The sequence below is a fragment of the Sebastes fasciatus genome, chromosome 11, assembly GCF_043250625.1.
Source record: "Sebastes fasciatus isolate fSebFas1 chromosome 11, fSebFas1.pri, whole genome shotgun sequence".
In the NCBI taxonomy this organism is placed as follows: Eukaryota; Metazoa; Chordata; class Actinopteri; order Perciformes; family Sebastidae; genus Sebastes; species Sebastes fasciatus.
In genome coordinates, this window is record NC_133805.1 from 25,001,877 (window position 1) to 25,022,091 (window position 20,215).

Sequence of the window (20,215 nt, forward strand, 5' to 3'; positions counted from 1 at the left end):
AGCCCATTACTGGTAAACCTATGTATTTATTAGGGCTGCAAGATATCAGAAAAATACGCGATAACGGTATTAGTTGCGATAAATAAACTGATATTAAAGTGTACTCAGTTCTGCCTTTCTGCTGCTTTCAGTATACTGCTAAAATACAATTAAGAAAAGTTGACATCGTGAAGATGATAAAAACACGATATATTGTGCAGCCCCTGGTATTTATTTATTTATGCATGTATGTATGTATCTTTGTTCAAAAATGCAACTTTAACTTCAGATACATGAGTGCACAGACATTTTATAATTCCCTTTTCAGCGTTGCACAGCAATAAACTGAAAGACTTGTAGTAGAAAAATGGCATGTGATTGATGATACTTTGTTATAGTTGTTGGTAGGGTTTGTAGTTTTGTTCAAATACATTTTTTGTTATATTCTCATTACATCCCGACAGCAATCAATAAATCAAATGCTCTGACAAAAGAAGAGAAAAAAAAAAGGTTAAACCCGTAATAAACGCGTCTAATCATTTCATTCGGTCCAAATGAAATGATTGGACAGGTTACCTACCTGCCTGCATGCACTCTACCCATGTACTCATTGTGCATCATTGTGCATCATTGGAGTCTTCCACAAGCTGCCAGCTTGACAGCTGTGAGTACTAACAATAGCCATGTTCGTTGTTTACGTTCATTATGATTAATTTTTGGGGGAGTGGCTTAAGAGAGAGGCCTGAAGGGACGGACTGTCAGTGTTGATTTAGGGACTCTTGGAACTAGTGCTGCTAGCTACTTTCATCTTATTTAAATCTAGTGTACTCTTGCTAGTTTCTCAGCATTACCAACCCTACCTTTAACTTAAAAGTCAAAATCATGCACATATTTTGTGGCAGTCAATATTGCAGTTTTTTCCCGTGTGACTTACAGAGACTGACTCCTCCATGTCTCGTCTGTTGAGCATTGCGTGGTTGATGTGAAGGATGATCCAGTCAAACAGAGCTCCGTATAAAGACTTGGCCATGGAGTCCCGCACTGTGTAGGCCTGAACGTACAGAAACATTAAACAAAGCAAATTACAACTCAAATGAAAAAAAAAAGGAATGTTGTAGAACACAACTCAAATTAAACATATTCATATTTAATGATTTAATAACTAAAATTAAAGGAGAAGCCCTGATATTAAATCTAAACTCTATACCTCTTGTAGTGTGTACTGTGAAACTACGGTGGCGTTAGCGGTCACTACTCTCCTCTTGGTCAAAGTCTTCACCAGTGGCTCCATTTTCACCTGGAAAAACAGTTAGAAACACAGAGAGTTAAACAATACTGTAACACGTTATTAACCCCAAACAAAATCACTACTAATGACTGTACTTGACAAACAGAACAGGTTGAAACATGTTTGTTCTTAAACAATACAGAGAGCTATTTCAGGCGGAGCTGTGACGCAGTTCATCTCTAGGAGTTGTTCTGCTCACTGAGAGAAAATATTTTCAAGCTACTGTGATTTCATGCCAAGTTTACAGGGTTTTTAATTCATATTCAAGCGTTTTACATCAGGAACGTACTTTGAGCAGGTCAGATAGTGTGGACAGAACGTCAGCAGGTCCGACCTCCAGGACTTCAGGGTCCTCTGACAGCGTGTACTTCACATTGCCCAGGTGCAGGATGGCAGAGAGGATGGAAAATATGCTGCAAAGTAGAAAGAGACACACACAAACAAACAGATGTAAGATGTAAATGTAAGACTATTCATAGCTATTGTTATGGAATTTACTTTGCTTATAACCAAGTCTCCACTGGATCTTTGTGACTCTACTGGAGGTGTTTGATGAGGAATGTATGAAGCCCTTTTATTAAAGGAAAAATTATCATTTCACTTTGTCCTTATTTTCTGGCTTTGTGCCTGTTATATTTCCAACTGTACTTTGCTCTGTAGATTTACTAAATGGTGGTTATTCACCAGGAGGACCAACCTGAACAGGTTACAAACTTTGCTGCTAGTGCTTTTATGTGTACACGGTGTCCCGAGGCTGTGAGGCGCTTGTCGACATGCTTGCTGCATTTTTCTCCTGTTTGACTTGACAAGCTCTGACCTGTCACTGACACCAGTATAGAAAGCAGAAACTCTTCGACAGTGAGTGTGCAGTTAAATAACTTTACCTACCTACGCAAGTTTTAGATTAGTACAGTTAACTGATTACTGTGCGGTGTCACTGTCAAGTCAGTGTTGTTGGGCTGTGTACAGCAAATATTTGTCTTTCAAATATTTTTGCAATTCCAAGCTTTCTTCAGCCTTCCTGTGAAGTGAGTGGGCTTTACTGTAATAATATACATTCCTCTGATGGTCTAACCCCCCTGGCATGTGCTGTTGTGTCCTTGATGACTAATCCCACATGTCTGACAGAAAAAAAAATAAAATTATTATTTACAGACAAAGTGTTTTGCAGGCACATTTTAAACTGGTCCATTAACGCTTTTGTTGACTTTTCCTAAAAGGTCAGTATAGCTACACTGGTCAGTTTGACTCCGGCCTGCAGCGTTCCCGTTGTGTTGCTCATTATGGGAATCATACATACTGTTTCTTGGTGGAGGCCAGGAAGCCAACCATTTCCATAGCCTGTTGGAGCCTCTTGTACTCCTGCCCAAGTTTCTCCTCACTATCTAAATGGAGGTCTTCCTGCAGGACAAAGAGACGAGATACAGAGAGAAAGGGGGGTTAATATTATTAAGCACAGCCACAGAGGTGTATGAATGGATACAGATAGCACTGTCAATCTAAACTGTCTACACATAATCAGAATCAGAAATACTTCCTCAGGGGAAAATTGGGTTGTTACAGTTGCTCTTGTATAAAAGTATAAAGAAATAAGAAAAATAGAAATAAAGGAGTATGTAACATTTACATAATGCTACAATATATAACACATTATACATAGAGAAATATAACTAAAAAATAAGAAATGAGAAATATAATAAATATGTACAAATATGTGCATCAAACACATACAATATATAACCACAGTGTAAATAAGTAAATCAAAAAAAAATTGAAATGAACTGAATCACCTCTCTTCTTTTTGTGTTTTTATAATTGAATCCAAAATTATTGATTCTCTTACTTTTATCAATTCATTGATTTTCCTATTAATATTTGAGGTTTTATCTGATTCTATATAATGTACTTTGGTCAACATTTGTTATTTGTAAGTGCTCTCTATAAATAAATTGACTTGACTATAGTTTGAAAAGCTGAAGATTGTGTTATTATAGGGAGGTTTTCTTGCAGAGTCCTTCTGCATTATCAGGGATACACAACCCTGTAAGTTTAATTCAGTGAGTGACAGCAAATGATGTGGCATCTGACTTGGCTAAAAGGCTTCATCAATTTATTCTCTAATGTCTGAGCAAAGCAATTATAAAGACGTACAGTAGTTAGTTATGAGAATTACTCTATGGATTCAGTAGAGGGGTCCGGGGGCAGCCTCCCGCGGGGAAATATTTTGACAAACAAAATTGAAATATGTACTATAAAAAACGGTTGTTTACTTACCAGATTAATTGTGAATTGTGATATTAAAAATATTAGGCCTTGTAGTTGTCAGTAATAACTATTAGTATTGACTAGAAACAGAATAGTTCACAACTTCATGGACTAGAGTTGGAAATACAGTTTTTAAATGTATTTTTAAGTTAACAATGGTGGAATGTAACTAAGTACTTTTTCTTGATTACTGTTTTTAAGTAGGCCACAATTTTGCAGTACTTGTACTTTACTTGAGTATTTCTATTTTATGCTACTTTATGCTTCTACTCCACAACACATACAGACGTAGGCAAAATCGTTGGTACCCTTCCGTTAAAGAAAGAAAAACCCACAATGGTCACTGAAATAACTTGAAACTGACAAAAGTAATAATAAATAAAAATTCACTGAAAATTAACTAATGAAAATCTGATATTGTTTTTGAATTATGGTTCAGCAGAATCATTTAAAAAAACAAACTAATGAAACTGGCCTAGACAAAAATGATGGTACCCTTAACTTAATATTTTGTTGCACAACCTTTTGAGGCAATCACTGCAATCAAGTGATTTCTGTAACTCTCAATGAGACTTCTGCACCTGTTGACAGGTATGTTGGCCCACTCCTCGTGAGCAAACTGCTCCAGCTGTCTCAGGTTTGAAGGGTGCCTTCTCCAGACTGCATGTTTCAGCTCCTTCCACAGATGTTCAATAGGATTTAGATCAGGGCTCATAGAAGGCCACTTCAGAATAGTCCAATGTTTTGTTCTTAGCCATTCTTGGGTGTTTTTAGCTGTGTTTTGGGTCATTATCCTGTTTGAGGATCCATGACCTGCAACTGAGACCAAGCTTTCTGACACTGGGCAGCACATTTCGCTCCAGAATGCCTTGATAGTCTTGAGATTTCATTGCACCCTGCACAGATTCAAGACACCCTGTGCCAGATGCAACAAAGCAGCCCCATAACATAACCGAGCCTCCTCCATGTTTCACATTAGGTACAGTGTTCTTTTCTTTGGATGCTTCATCTCTTCGTCTGTGAACATAGAGCTGATGTGACTTGCCAAAAAGCTCCAGTTTTGTCTCATCTGTCCAAAGGACATTCTCCCAGAAGCTTTGTGGCTTGTCAATATGCATTTTGGCAAATTCCAGTCTCGCTTTTTTATGATTTGGTGTCCTCCTGGGTCGTCTTCCATTAAGTCCACTTTGGCTCAAACAGTGACGGATGGTGCGATCTGACACTGATGTACCTTGACCTTGGAGTTCACCTCTAATCTCTTTGGAAGTTGTTCTGGGCTCTTTGGTTACCATTCGTATTATCCGTCTCTTCAATATGTCATCAATTTTCCCCTTGCGGTCACATCCAGGGAGGTTGGCTACAGTCCCATGGACCTTAAACTTCTGAATAATATGAGCAGCTGTAGTCACAGGAACATCAAGCTGCTTGGAGATGGTCTTATAGCCTTTACCTTTAACATGAAGGTCTATAATGTTCTTTCTGATCTCCTGAGACAACTCTCTCCTTAGCTTTCTGTGGTCCATGTTCAGTGTGGTACTCACCATGATGCCAAACAGCACAGTGACTACTTTTCACCCTTTAAATAGGCAGACTGACTGATTACAAGTTTGAAGATACCTGTGATGCTATTTACAGGACACACCTTAGTTTAATATGTCCCTATGGTCACATTATTTTACATCTTTTCTAGGGCTACCATAATTTTTTGTCCAGGTCAGTTTCATTAGTTTGTTTTTTAAAATAATTCTGTTGAACCACAATTCAAAAACAATATCTGATTTTCATTAGTTAATTTTCAGTAAATTTTTATTTATTATTACTTTTGTCAGTTTCAAGTTATTTCAGTGACCATTGTGGGTTTTTCTCTCTTTAACGGAACGGTACCAACAACTTTGCCTACGTCTGTATTGTACTTTTGTAATGTTTTTTCGTCCCCACCAGTGTTCAATCTAATAATAGCAATTTCAAAAAACATAAATAAACAAGATTAAATAGGCCACATGGCATTAAATTCCCAATATAATAAAACTATTTTGAGGGAAAGCAGATGCCCTGTGAGCCTAGTTAAAGTACAGTTTTACGGTTTTATGTGAGTTACTGTTGAGAAAGAATTAGACATTGTGGGTTTGTTTCTATAAAACATCTACCACTGGTTTTCCCCATTTGATAACATAAAATGACACATCAAGTCTAGTCCTCCCATGTCTCTATTGCTGCTGCTGTAAAGTTTGTGGATCAAAGGTACCTGCTTGAGGTAGAGATAATCTTGCGGCTTTAATAGATGAAACTCCTCCTGCTCATCTTTGGACGCCCCCATCAGCAGATAGTAAAACACGTGGTAGTTCCTGCGGGTCAGAGGTCACACAGCGCCGATACAGTCAATCAGGGCTCATTTCAACTCTGTTATTTACTCAACATTTCCATGTTAACAACGCTGTAAAGGTGATTATGTGACATTGAGCCTCCTCCAAAGTGTTTTGCTTTTACTGTTTTATATAAGAGGTCAGAGTTCAGGTACAATTTGTTGACAATGTGAGCACAGTTGGTACCAGTTAAGTATTAACTAACTTATAAATAAGAAATAAAATGTGAACTAGGAGTATTTCTGTGCGTCTTCCTCATACCTCTCCCGTTGATCTCTGGACACCAGGCGGCACTTTTCTAGTAGGTACTTCTCAATAACTGCCCTGTAAGAGACACACAAGAAGAGAAAGTCAACACAACCTATGAAGCTATGGTGTGGCTGATAACATTGTACAATTATGACACAGGAAGAAAAGAAACTGTTAAACAAAGATATCAACCAAGGTAAACTGTGCTGCAGAAGCCTTGAAGATTCACGAAATGAGTACAGGAGGTTGGTGAGAAAAATAAAACATGAAGTCTTACCCTCTGATGACGCCGCTCTCCAGATAGTTGAGCTGGATGAACTTCCCAAAGCGACTGGAGTTGTTATTCTCTGCCGTCTTAGCGTTGCCAAAGGCCTGTTTAAAACATGGCGAACATAAGTTTTCACTAAAATAAACAGACAAATTTGGAGGCATGTTCCTCATACACACTGGCACCCAGACTTAAACACTGCAAATGTTTGCTGCACAGAGCAGCGATCAAGTACATCACTTTGGTTTGTGGATGGCAGGGGACTGTTTCTGTTAGCAACCTTATGAAACATTGAAGATCAAGTTGGTCTAACTCTGAACTAGGGCTGCAACTAACAGTTATTTTCATTATCATTTAAACTGTTGATTATTTTCTCAATTAATTGATTAATCTTTTGTCCAAATCGTAATCAATCATAAGTGTTTGACTGGAAAATTACAAAATGAGCCCAAAATGATGTCTTCAAAATTGCTTGTTTTGCACAACTAACAGTAATACATGTATATTCAGTTAACTAAATAAAAGACTAAAGAAAGTTTTTTATTGATTAACATAATAATTGCCGATACATTTTCTGTTGATCGACTAATTGATTATTCTACTAATTGTTGCAGCTTTACACTCATGGGTGAAGTCTGCAACAACATCTGAGAATTAATCAGCATTTAGACAAATTAGACAGTAATTGAAACCAATATTAGAAGGCATTATCTAACTGATGTATATGGAAGCCCTGAGAGGCAAGAGACAAAACTAATTCTGGTGATCCATTTTCTATGTCTGATCTAAATCAAGTCTGTTTTATGACTTAAAAACACTTGAAAAAATGTTTTACTGGGATAATCCTAATCCTTAATTATTTTAATTATTATTATTATTTATTTATTTAATGTGTTTGTTGTTGTAATACTAATGTCGGCCACAAGAGGCGGAAGTGCACAGCTACGCCATGTTCTTAATAGGACTAAAAGCATTCATGTTTTCTTCCAGGTGAATTTTAATTTCTCCATGCACCCTAAACAAGCTACAAATGAGGTCTGTCCTCGACTAAAGAAATTCTTAGTCGACTAACACTCATACGATTTTGTTGACTAATCGATTAGTTGATTTTATTGATAGATATGTAAAACTGAGTTTCTCCACAAAGAATCACACAAAAGCTCCACTTTAAATCTTGTGTTTACTAGAGATGAGCTCATGAGTTTCTTAGAAATGAGTTATCAGCATGAAAAGAAGCATAAAAACGGCCAATTAGTCGTCTAATCAACTAAGAAAGGGACATCCCTAGCACATATATTGTGTGTTAGCAAGTTGTGCAAATTAAAACCCACCTGAAAGGAAGTATGAATGCTTTTAGTCATATTTATAACATGAAATAGTGATGCACTTCAGTCTCTCGTGGCCAAAATGAGTATAACAACAAACACTGCCAAAACTTTTTTTCACCTGTTCTTAAATCATAAACACAGGAGAGAAAACAATTTAGATCAAATTACTTAAATGAATTATATACAATTAAACTTTTCTGAATTCTGACATAATTGATGCTGTGATTTTTCACATGATTTATTTACATATACTGGAACTGTTTGCCTCCAAATGAACACTACCAGGAGGGTCCATTACCACAACATTATCATTAATAATTAATTTGCATCTCTGCATTATATTTCAGTCCACCTGGCTGAACACAATGACTGCAATGCATTCTCCGTGTTTTCATCAGTAAAGCAATTAAACCAGGAGACTCACATCTATTATGCACATCGTTAAGTGGCCACAAGCATTGGAAATAAAAACTCCATCAAGCAGCATCCTTTTGTTAAGTTCTCAATAAGGCTTCTGAATAAACAGAGTGGAGTTTCACTCTCATTTAAGACACAGCTCCTTCTTCCGTAGTTGCTAGTCTATTACATTTCAGTGAAAATGAATTACTGTAAGGCTGATGAAGCAGTCATTCTAGAAAACTGTACAATAAATAATAACTCAATCAGCTGATTGATTGGTCGTTTGATTGATTAGTCAAACACCACAAAATTGACATCTATCTTGACAATCAATGAATTTATCATTTTAAGTTATTTATCAAGTTAAAACACCCAACATTAGCTGGTTCCTACAACTCAAATGTGAGGATTTTCAGCTATTTTCTGTTTCATATCATTATAAATGCTTTATTTTTCAACTGTTCAGACAGAGTAAATAATAAAAGACACTTTGGAGTCTGAAAAACAATGACAATTTGTCATTATCTTCTAGCCTAAACAATCAAAAACCATCTGCTAGAACAGAAACGTTTTCACGTCAAGGACCCCTAAACTGACACGAATTAGACCGTATTTGATAATATTTTGTGCCATCTGATAGGAGTTTTGCTTTTAAATGCTCTATTACAGAAAGTGTATGAAACTCTTCACCAAAACAGTCATACATTCTGTTACTGTGTTACTTATGGATGGAATTATAGTGAAAATCAATTATTCCTCTTTTTGCTGGGACCCCCTGAGACCCCCTGAAGGACCCCTGGGGCCCCCGAACCCCACTTTGAAAACCACTGTGCTCGAATAATCAATGATGAAGATAATCATTAGTTGCAGCTCAAGAGGAAACTTTATGATTGATGTCACAGTTGCGTGGATTGTTATTCTGTGACTGGAGACCGTATCTAAGGATCACTATCAACAACACAACAGACTCCACCCACGCAAAGTCACCACTGGGTAAAATTACACATACAGGATTTTGAACGCCCATTTGCTGCAGCTGACTCTGGATCAGCTTGTACTTCCCAAGTTTGAACCTTTCCCAAAGGAAAAGAAAAATCCAAACTGCGCCCAGCATCTAAAAGGTATCGTTCTCCCTCATTCCAGCGTGAGCTCTGCTGATGGTCGTGTCTTAACAGGCCAGAGCAATGCTTACGCAGACAGTGAGCTAGACCTGCAAACTGTACTGATCGCACGCTGGCAGGTAAACCTTTTGGATTGCTGGAATGTTCCTACCCTGTGCACCTCTGTAAACACAGTGCATGGTTTTCATTTCCAAACAGACCTATCAAACGTATGTATATAAAGAAGTTGAAAAAATATGATAGGCATGTGGAGAGAAGATGGTATGTGGAGGAGGGAGAGAAACAGGTGTTTGCCACGAGGCAGTTTAGGAGCTGGATCCTCTGAAGGATAACATCATGAGCAGGGCCAGGTTGAACTCGCTCCTCCTCCCTCATACCCTTTTTCCACCAAAACTAGCGCGTTCATGCAGATATACTCTTTTCCCATCGTGAGCATGTCGTGCCGTTGCACTGGCCCCTTCTGTTTTTATTACTGGTGTTTCATGTTCGACAGTGTTACAGCGAAATCTGTAACCACAGAGAACCAGAAACTCGTGAGAAAATGTGACCCCACAGTATCTGTGTAATAAATGAGGCAAACACCAAACAATAAATCCCAATACGTGACAGAAAACACATAAAACTAAATTGTTAAAAGACATAAATGTATTTTAATATTTTTATTTTAAACTAGGGCTGTCAAAGTTAACGCGATAATAACACATTAAAACAAATTTGCTATAAACGCATGAACGCAATCGATCTTCCGGAGGTTTCAGTGGGCTTTTTAAGCTAGAGTGAAGATGCTGGTATCATGTGAAACTAGAAAACCTAAGGAATCCATTGGTCCCACGAGTCTCCCCTTTACAGACATGCCCACTTTATGATAATCACATGCAGTTTGGGGCAAGTCATAGTCAAGTCAGCACACTGACACACTGACAGCTGTTGTTGCCTGTTCGGCTTGAGTTTGCCATGTTATGATTTGAGCATATTGTTTTATGCTAAATGCAGTACCTGTGAGGGTTTCTGGACAATATTTGTCATTGTTTTGTGTTGTTAATTGATTTCCAATAATAAATATATACATACATTTGTATAAAGCAAGCATATTTACCCACTCCCATGTTGATAAGAGTATTAAATAATCTCCCTTTAAGGCACATTTTGAACAGATAAAATATGTGTGATTAATTTGTAATTGATCGCAATTAACTATGGACAATCATGCGATTAATCATGATTTAATATTTTAATCGATTGACAGCCCTAGTTTCAACCAAATTCCACCTTTAAATGCCAATCCCTGCAATCCTTGAATTGAAACACAGCTGAACAAAAGGGGGAAGAATGGGACAAAGAGTGCAATTGTGAGAATGAGGTTTAAGCAAAACGAGAGAGAGAGAGAGAGAGAGAAAGAGAGAGATTTATACTTTGTGGTGTAGGTTTGCCCGCAAACCTGGCTGAACCTGTTCCGACACGTTCCCGCTTCTCTTCTCTCTCTGGTGATCCCTCAAAGACAACGCCCTGCAAATTCCCGCTGTGGAGCTCAGCGCTCTGCTTCCCGATAACAAACCACGAGCTACAACCACCCACCATACTGAAAGCAAGGTGCAACCGCCTGCTAGCTATTGACTGCAAATCATTTCCATACTTTGAAATTAAACAAATATCTTCAGTAAATAGAACATTTTAAAGTGGCACTGAATACATGAGTCAGCTGCAGTTTTCTTGCATCAGGAAGATCAAAATCATGTGCAGTTTCTGCTACATACCGATGTCGAGAGAGATAACATTAAATTAACAGTTAGAGGGAAAGAAGTATGAGTCCTGGGAGTGTCTGAAATCATTCACGACTCCCTACTCACTATCCAGGGAGTTCTATGTAGACGACTGTATAGTGAGCTCATCTGCTAAATTAAAAAAACACTTTCAGACACTACTCAAGCCATTTTCTCGGCGCCATTAATTACGTAATTGCTGTCGCACAATCAAAACACTTACATACTGACATGTATTCTTGTGTGTGATAAATACATAATTAAGCTATTTTCTTGAGTTGTCTCTTAGCGAAATGATGCTCTGAGTGAATTTAAGTTCCCCTTGGTAAGCAGTGATGCAGAGTATATGTCTCGGGCTTTTATTGTGAAAGGGAAGATTTAACAGCCATTGTGAATGTGGGGGCAAAAAGCGTATTTTCACAAATCAATAAATTCAAAACACTTTTGTGGCCGTTTGTGTTGTGATTATTTTTGCGCCACAATTCATGGATTCGTCTCAATCACGCTGCTCTCTCTCCTCTCGTCTGTCTGTCTGACATTTTTCTTTCAGCGCAATGCATGATGGTATATAGTGCTCGGTTAGTGACCATCGTTGTCAAAGAACGTATATTGTTATGAAATGAAAGTCACTTATACATTCCACTGCAATGCCAGCGCCCGGCAACAGTCCTACGCCTCCGCCATTTTGGACTGTAATCGAGTCGACTACCATGACACCAGTTAAACGTCCACTTACAAAGTGCTGGACAAAAGTAAAACAAAAATAATTTCTATTCTATTGTCATAATTTTAATGCCTTCTACCGAAATGCCTATGTTGAATAATAAATATAATTATAATATATTATAAATATGCACACTATTATAACTATTTACTTACTTACTCATTTATTTATTAAACATTTTTGCCCGTCTGCTTCCCAGAAGAGCATAAAGTGAGCGATGGACATAAATGATGTCCGATAGACCACAGACCATGGATGTATGCGAGGTTGTGTCCTGTGCTTTTGCCCTGCGTGGTAGTAAATAGCCTACAACTACATTAAATTCTGTTTATGTCTACTAGCACTACTAGCTACTGGACGATAACTGGTCGTTTAGGAGACGTTAATACATCCACCACGGTACAGGCTTACAGCATACAGCCCATGGGTGTATTATAAGATAAGAAAAGTGATGAATTACAGACAATATATCCATTATTACAGCTGCATACAGCTAGCAGGAAGCTGGCAGAACTGGATATGCCATATGAGCGTGCAGGGCGGTGCAGTCCCGTGGGTCTGATGCACGTTTATTATGCTGAGGAAAACAAATCTGAATTTGGCCAGTAGTGAATTTAACATTTAAGACATAATGATTTATCTACTCGTTTTCAGTCCAAAATGGCGGGGGTGCTTCCGAAACGCCATCTAGCAGCTGTTGTCAAAAAAGCACCAGAGTTTCGCCTCTTTGCCTCTATACTCTTTGTCGTTGTCCATGACTTTTCAAGATGCATGTGGGATACTTTGAGTCCACTGGATAGGGTATAATAATTCTCACTATACATGCAAACAGCACTAAAAAAATGGCGAACTCACTATATAGTCCACTATATAGTGTCTATATAGTCCACTATATAGACACTATATAGTGGACCATATAGTCCACTATATAGTGAGTAGTGAGTAATTTTGGACACAGCCCTGATTTTGCAATTTCATGCAAAGAGGAAGAAGTATTTCAGGGTGTGACTCATGCATATAAAGGAAATCCCAAGAAGGCAGAAGGCGTTTTGCAAAGCAGACAAACAACAGACCCATAAAACCCCAAACAACACATTAACACATCAATTGATCGTCATTACTAGAGTAGGCATCTTGCTAATAGGTCTGGCTTGGCCTCTATTGATATTCAGTTTGGGTGTGCATGGCCACCTCTCAATAAACCTAAGGCTAACTGTTGTGGCATGACATCTCAATCTTCACTAAGTTCCTCATTTACCCCGCTAAAAAAAAATCAAATCACACCCATCTACAAGGCATTTTCTCTCCTCAAGCTAAATCTCCACCTCTTTGAACGCCTATTAGGAGAAGAGCACAAAACAACACACTGCCAGAAATATCAGTTCACAGGAAAAATACTTAAGCTGTTGCTTATTTAAAAGAGGAACTCATTGGACTCGTTCAGAGAGAGAGAGAGAGAATGGAAGAATCCATATTTAGTCACTCTCTAACAAAAGGCTGGCCCCTTGGGGTTGTGTGATCAGTAACCAAGCGGGTCAGGATCCTTTGTGATAAAGGTTAGTTGGTGTATTGATGGTATAAACTGTGCACTTGTTGCTGGAACAGATTTAAAGTAAAGTAAAGAGCCACAAGCAGCACTTTCAAAAACAACGTGAACAATGTATTTAAATGAACTGAAACCAACTAATGCCTTGCTTCCCACTTGCAGATTTGTCCTCAGTTCTTGTGCTCTGACTTGTAGAAAAAGTGCTTTTTCCCCTAGATAAAGCATGTGACCTAGTTTCACGTCAGTTATTATTGAAGCACGTTGTGTAATCCAACAGACAACTGAAACAGAAAGAACATTTCACAGGGAAACGTTGGCGAATGTGTGGACGTGTTAATCATTGACACGGTTACGGTATGACAAGGCTGATGTGGTTGCCAACAAAGAGACCTTTTAACCTAAATGACTGAGAGTGAAACTGAAGTTAAAAAAAAAGTTCCCAATTGACAAACACTGTTTTGGTCTTTGATGTTTTTTGATTTGAGGAAATAGAGTTTCACGGAAATCCAAATGTGGAGAGGAATGTCGCAAAACAAACTATGCAAACACTGATATCTAAATAGATTACTGATCAGCATCAACGAAACAGATGTCTGCCTTCTTATTCAAACTGGGAAATGTTTGTGAACCTTTAGATGACTAACAAAATACCACAAGGTTCTTCCTGCTTTAGAGCACACAGCTGTTTTTGTGGTTATTGTTGATCACACTGAATCACTGTTTTTACTCCAGGAAGTGCAAAACATACTGTATGGTGCTGATAAATACATATTTCCCGTGCAAAGGGAGCGGTTTCTTTACGCTAATTTCTGTCTAAAAAAAAACTATATGAAAAAAGAGTGGGCTATTTTTATGATGCAAAAGCAGTTTCAGTTAGACTCTGAACCCTGAACTAGAGCAACAAAACAAGAAACAACAATCTGGTGATCAGTAAACTCATATCACTGTGACTGGATTAAGTATGGCTGCACGATTATGACCAAAATGATAATCATGATTATTTTAATCAGTATTGAGATTATTTATTTATTATTCATCATGATTATTCATAGATTTTTAAATAAACAGGGCACTGCTTTCACTTCCATGCTGTGCTACATGCCTGCTAATGTACAAATCTTTGAATCAAAAATAAAACTGGTCCTTATTCACATCTCCTAGAAGCTAAATAAACAAAGTTGTAGCAAAACTTTTTACCCAAAATTAAAATCAACAGAGCACTGCTTTCCCTTTCACGGTGTGCTTTCATTTTGTCCTGCTAATTAACAAATTTCTGCATCAAAATAAGAGTTAAAATAAGGCTCTTCTTCACCTGAATTCAGTGCATGTTTCGTTTTGTTTGTCTGCTCTCTGTCAAAACGAGTAATATACAGTATATTTACTCTTCTACTCTGGATTGCAGCTGCAACATTCAGGAAGGTTTCTCACGGGCTGTGGCTTTAGGTCTCTTGTGCAGCATTTTAAATGTCAATATCCCAGTACATTTAATTGTAGGAAGCCAAAATTGTGATTGCGATTCAAATTTGATTAATTGTGCAGCCCTAGTATAAGAGTCTAACTTCATGTCACTCTCTGCAGGCTGCAGATGATCACATGGTGAAACCAGCAAGATAAGCATTCTCTGAATCAACCCAGCATCATCATGGGTTTCTTCCCCCACTTGTGCAAGCATGTTAATTTCTAGTGTGGTGAAAGATCTGGGGCGGATTACAGCTGGAAATGCCTCAAATGTTGTCAATAATAAAGGAAACAAAGGGAGGGCAAGACCAATATGCTCTCAGGGGCTTTGATTAGTTGTTTAGTCCAGTGGTTCTCAACCTTTTTCGTATCAAGGACCCCTAAATTGATAAGATTTCACTTCAGGGACCTCCATCTGAACATAATTTGGTTGTTAGATATGATCATGACCAGAATTCTATAATTGTCACCTACAGTTGAGGAGATAACTGTGGAGGAACTGAAACCTATGATGAGAATAGTCACTCTTATGACTCTTACTCATATTGGGCTCACTTCTATAATGAACTAGATAGAGAAAATAAACTATTTCCCCATTAATCTGGGAACCCCCTGAAACTCCCTCAAGAACCCCTGTTTGAGGACCACTGGTTTAGTGTATGTCAGAGGTTTTCATAGTGTGAGGCGGGCCTCTCCAGGGGGCCTCCAAACAGTTTCAGGGCAGGCTCAGTGATTGGAAGTGAACAAAATATTACATTAGTTATCAAAATAACTTGCTGTTTTTCCCACTTTCCCAGAGTCAGAAACTAATAAATACCTCATGACAGATCTTTATTATGTATCTGGTGTAGTCTGAAGTTATCAAACAGCAATATTAAGCTATCTTGGCTCAATTATTGAGTGTTTATGAGATCAAATCACATATAATCATGATCCCATAGGCATCCAGGAATTGAGCGAAGCTAAACAAGTAAACTGCGGAGGGGTGAGGGGGCGCCTTTTTCAAGCTTTGTCTGAGGGGAGGCCCACAGTCTCAGTCTCAGACTTTGAAAACCCCTGGTCTATGTCGTAAAATAGTGAAAAGTGGCCACAGTGGTATCTTCAAATTGCCTGTTTTGTCCAAACAGTTATAAAACCCAAAGATATTCTACTTGCATTGATAATAAATAGTAAATCCCAACATTTGACAATCTGGAACTAGAAAATGTTTATCAGATTTCCTTGACAAATGACCGGATTAATAAATTGATTCATTTTCTGTTGATTGACTGATCGTTTTAGGCCTTGGTCTAAGAATTTTGAAAGACATTTGATATCTGATACAGATGATGAGACACCACAGAAGTGACAAACTGTCTTTTTAGGGCTGCAACTAATGATTATTTTCATTGTCAATTAATCTGTTTATTTTCTTGATTAATCGATTTTTTGTTGGGTCTATAAAATGTTTTTAAAAAATCAACTCAACAATATTCAAAGTTATTCAGTTTACTGTCATAGAGAAGTAAAGAGACCAGAAAATATTCACATTTAAGAAGCTGGAATCAGAGCATTTAGACTTTTTTTTCTAAAAAACAAAACATACTCAAACCGATTAATCGATCATCTAAATAGTTGGTGATTAATTTAATAGTTGATAATTAATCAATTAATTGTTGCAACTCTAGTGGACTTCAAGTTGGAGAAAATGACTTTATCTACTAGGGAGACACTTGATATGATTTGACTGAATATTCTCCCTCTCTTAATAGTATGTTTGGGTATTTGTTTCTTAATAGTTCAAGTTAAAATTAAGAAAATGAATAACTTAAAACTTATGACAACTTGTATGCTGTGTTTCAAAAGCAATTTTAAGGAACTCTATTCTTCAATCATCATGATGATAATATTCCATTATCACATCCTTTGTCACCCGGCTGTGAAAAATAAAAAGTAATTTCATATACTAATAAAATAATTGAACAGTTTTTGGTCCTTATTGGTGTGTTCTGTCTCATGGCATCAGATCCTGAGGGACCGTGTTAAGACAACTACCCCATCCACACCATCACAGGTTTGGTTAAACAGCGGCTCAGAGAGCTGCAGGACCCCCTCATGACCTTTTCCCTCTACAGCGACGAATAAAACGACGAACTAATCGATTAATCGTTTCAGCTCTACTCTTCTTATTGCCTCTACGAAGTGAACAGTGTGGAATGCTTCAACAGATGTGGGTGTCGGTGTTTTAAGCAGCTTCACATCACAGTGACCTACCTCCAGCACCGGGCCAGCCCCAAGGATGGTCCGTTCCACCCCGCTGGAGTACGTCTTCTGGCTGAGGGCAGTCAGGCAGTGGATGAGATAACTGCTGCTCTCAGTCTTCCCTGAGCCACTCTCCCCAGACAACACAATACACTGGTTCACCTGCCGGGTCAGCATCGAACGGAAGGCCACGTCTGCTATGGCAAATATATGAGGGCTCAGTTTGCCCAGTGGCTGTTTCTCGTACTTCTTCACATACTTGGGATTGTAAAGAGGCAGGAACTTATTGGGGTTGATGGCGATGAGGATGTTGCCGACGTAGGTGTAGAGTTTGAGCCTGCGGAAGCGCTGGCGTAAAGCCTCCAGGATATTCTCCTCAGTCACAGTTTGGAGGTTACAGAGGTCATCATAGTCTTCTCTGCTGCTTTCTACTTGGTTGCCTCCACTGTTGGCTTGCTGCAGGATGAAGTAGTACCCGTGGCTCTGAGGGTGCCACCTCTGTGCCCCTCGAGGCCACAGCAGGACTCTCTCCAAAGGGTAGTCCCCGGCCTCCAGCGGCCTCTCCTCTCCGCCGCTCCTCCTCACCTCCAGCAGGCCGTACCTCTGGCTGTCATCCAGGCCCAGAGAGGCCACGGCATTGCGGATGACCGACCCTGTCGTGTCCCCAGCGCTGACCTGCAAGGGACAGTAGGTAGCTGCGTCCTGGGGCGGCCTGGGGTAGATCTGAACAACGCGGGCCTCTCCAACATGTTCAGGGGGCCCGGCTCCGTCTGTGGTGCTCATCCTGACGGACAGGCGGGCTTCAGCATAACTTACTGCCCTAACTCTCTGCCAGCATCCACTGTGGAAACACACACAGTAATGTGACCAAATGGCAGTTTAACATGAAGGGAATAAAGCAGGTAAAAGTACTGGTTCATCAAAGGTTGAGACCATTTACATTTCAAACATACTCATTACATGTATGTGTGTATGTATTGCAGGTTGTATTGCATGTGTATATTATAAATTGTATTATTATAAATAATAATTTGCACATATAAGAAAAGATAACAAATAGTCAATATGATTAAGATAAATATGTAAGTAATTGGTATTGTGATTAAGTTATATTATAAGTGATGAATTGGTATTCTGGATTGTTAACAAATTTATATTTTGATAAGGATAATTATATCAGTAATCAATTTATATTTCTGTATGACACAGATTAAAGGTAATAATTATAGTTAGAATAATTATAAATAATAATAATAATTATAGTTAGACAAATTTAGGTAAATTTAATTAGAGTATTTGTATGGCTCAATAAGGAAGCTTGTTAATAATTAATAATTGATTTATGGAGAAGGGTTGGGATTAAATAAGTTTATACTTCTTTTCGAATATGTAAATCAAGGCATCAAGTGTTTGACAATTTATTTTTCTTATGCTTTTCATTGTATGTAAATACTACTTGTTTCTGACTGTCCACTTGTTGGTATGATCATTATTTTTCTTTAATTATCTTTTTTCTTTTTTGTATTCTACATGCTCTAAATACATTTTGAAATGAAATTACAGTAAAATACATTATTTCTGGTACAATGTTGTATGTCTCTTTTCCACCCAGTCTATGAACATGTATAGGCTAGCCATACTGCATCAACCATAGTCCACATTTCCCCTCATTCACATCATAATTCCCACATATACATCCGTCCAGGTGACAAATAAAAGTGTCAAACAACACCATAAAGTCAAAATAAGCCTCACCTTTCGAGACAAAGACACTCATTTCATCTTTAAAAGTCGGAATTAGGAAGTGAAGAGGAAGAACGAACTCCAGTCACAAAACTTGAGGAAAACAAAAAACAAGTTTTTCACCTGAGCTTCCTACAAAAAGAAAGGTGAGGCAAGAAACTGCTTATTTCTGGTTTTAAATAATTAAAAAATAATTTCCCAGCAGTTCGGCGACGTTATCGCTCTCATAAATCACACTTTTCTTTAGGAAATAGAGGATTAACGTCGTCCTGGTCGAGGAGTTAGAGTTCAGCCTAAGGTTTACTTCCTAGATTCCTCCACACGGACTCACTGACACACACACAGACCCGTCGACGAGATGTAAATGAATGGTTTTCTCTTCACTGACCTGAAAGATGTCACACTTTAGCCAACAGGAGATGAAACGGTGGAGAAAACAAAGACACAACTCCACAGGACTTTGTGACAGAGAGAGGAGCTGACACTTCAGCTCACCGAGGAGGTGGAGACGTTAATAGAGGGCGACACCACGGAGCAGTTTGATTGACCTCATTGTTATCAAGACGGAACTGTTCGACTAGAGCGACCTCTGGTGGATGTTTGAGGTATTACAACTACCTCACAGCGCACACACATATAAAGGCAGTGGTGAAATTTACTTTTTATTCCACTATATTATTCTTTATATAATTATGTTGTTTTATGGGTTCTTTGTAAAATATTTTTCTTATTCTATTTTATAGAATTTATTATTTTCATTATATACATATTTATTTCATTTCATTTTCATTCCAAAATTTATTTCGAACATGTAGAATACAAAAAGAAAAAGAAAATAAAAAATAAAGAAAAATAATGATCATACCAACAAGTGGACAGTCAGAAACAAGTAGTATTTACATACAATGAAAAGCATAAGAAAAATAAGTTGTCAACACTTGATGCCTTGATTTACATATTCGAAAAGGAGTGAGAAGAGGTATAAATTTATTTAATCCCACCCCTTCTCCATAAGTTAATTATTAACCAGCTTCCTTATTGAGCCATTCATATACTCTAATTAAATTTTCCTAAAATGTTATAGTATTGTATATATTGTAAAATGATTTCACTACACATTGTACACTGTATAATTTTGTATGTGACAAATAAAAGTGATTTTATATTAATCTGACAGCTATAGTAAGTAGTCGCTTCTCAGATTTAATATTTTAAAAAAAGCATATGATACAGTAAGCTTATAAAGCACGGCGTTAAAGATTAAACCACTGATCAGATGGTGTACATTTACCCTTCGAGACCCACAATAGACCTGTTTTTTTTGTCTTTTTAGGGGGTTACAGGGGGTCCTTAGGGGGAGATAGCAGGTCAACAGTAAATGTCACATATAAGTGGTGTACATCATCTGAAAGCTGGGAATCTGAAGATTAATTTGACGCACCTCAGCACTGTGTGTCGAGTTGTTCTAGACATTAATAAGAAA

At 38.0% G+C, this 20,215-nt stretch overlaps 1 protein-coding gene across 5 annotated transcripts in view; it reads right to left on the bottom strand.

Moving 5' to 3' along the window:
• The window catches only part of LOC141777494 (myosin IXb), a 40,124-nt gene extending 20,868 nt beyond the window's left edge, over nucleotides 1-19,256 (bottom strand). For 4 of the 5 annotated variants that reach the window (XM_074651791.1, XM_074651793.1, XM_074651788.1 and 1 more), the window contains exons 1-9: nucleotides 19,121-19,256; nucleotides 17,002-17,830; nucleotides 6,422-6,516; nucleotides 6,157-6,219; nucleotides 5,778-5,877; nucleotides 2,568-2,668; nucleotides 1,557-1,680; nucleotides 1,187-1,276; nucleotides 914-1,030 (exon numbers count right to left, since the gene is read on the bottom strand). In XM_074651791.1, the coding sequence (XP_074507892.1) occupies nucleotides 914-1,030; nucleotides 1,187-1,276; nucleotides 1,557-1,680; nucleotides 2,568-2,668; nucleotides 5,778-5,877; nucleotides 6,157-6,219; nucleotides 6,422-6,516; nucleotides 17,002-17,772 (1,461 nt within the window). In that variant the 5' untranslated portion in view covers nucleotides 17,773-17,830; nucleotides 19,121-19,256. Of the gene's footprint in view, nucleotides 1-913; nucleotides 1,031-1,186; nucleotides 1,277-1,556; nucleotides 1,681-2,567; nucleotides 2,669-5,777; nucleotides 5,878-6,156; nucleotides 6,220-6,421; nucleotides 6,517-17,001; nucleotides 17,831-18,744 lie in introns of all 5 variants that reach the window. The other variant, XM_074651790.1, reaches the window with a different exon arrangement.
• Between the last annotated feature and the right edge of the window lie 959 nt (nucleotides 19,257-20,215).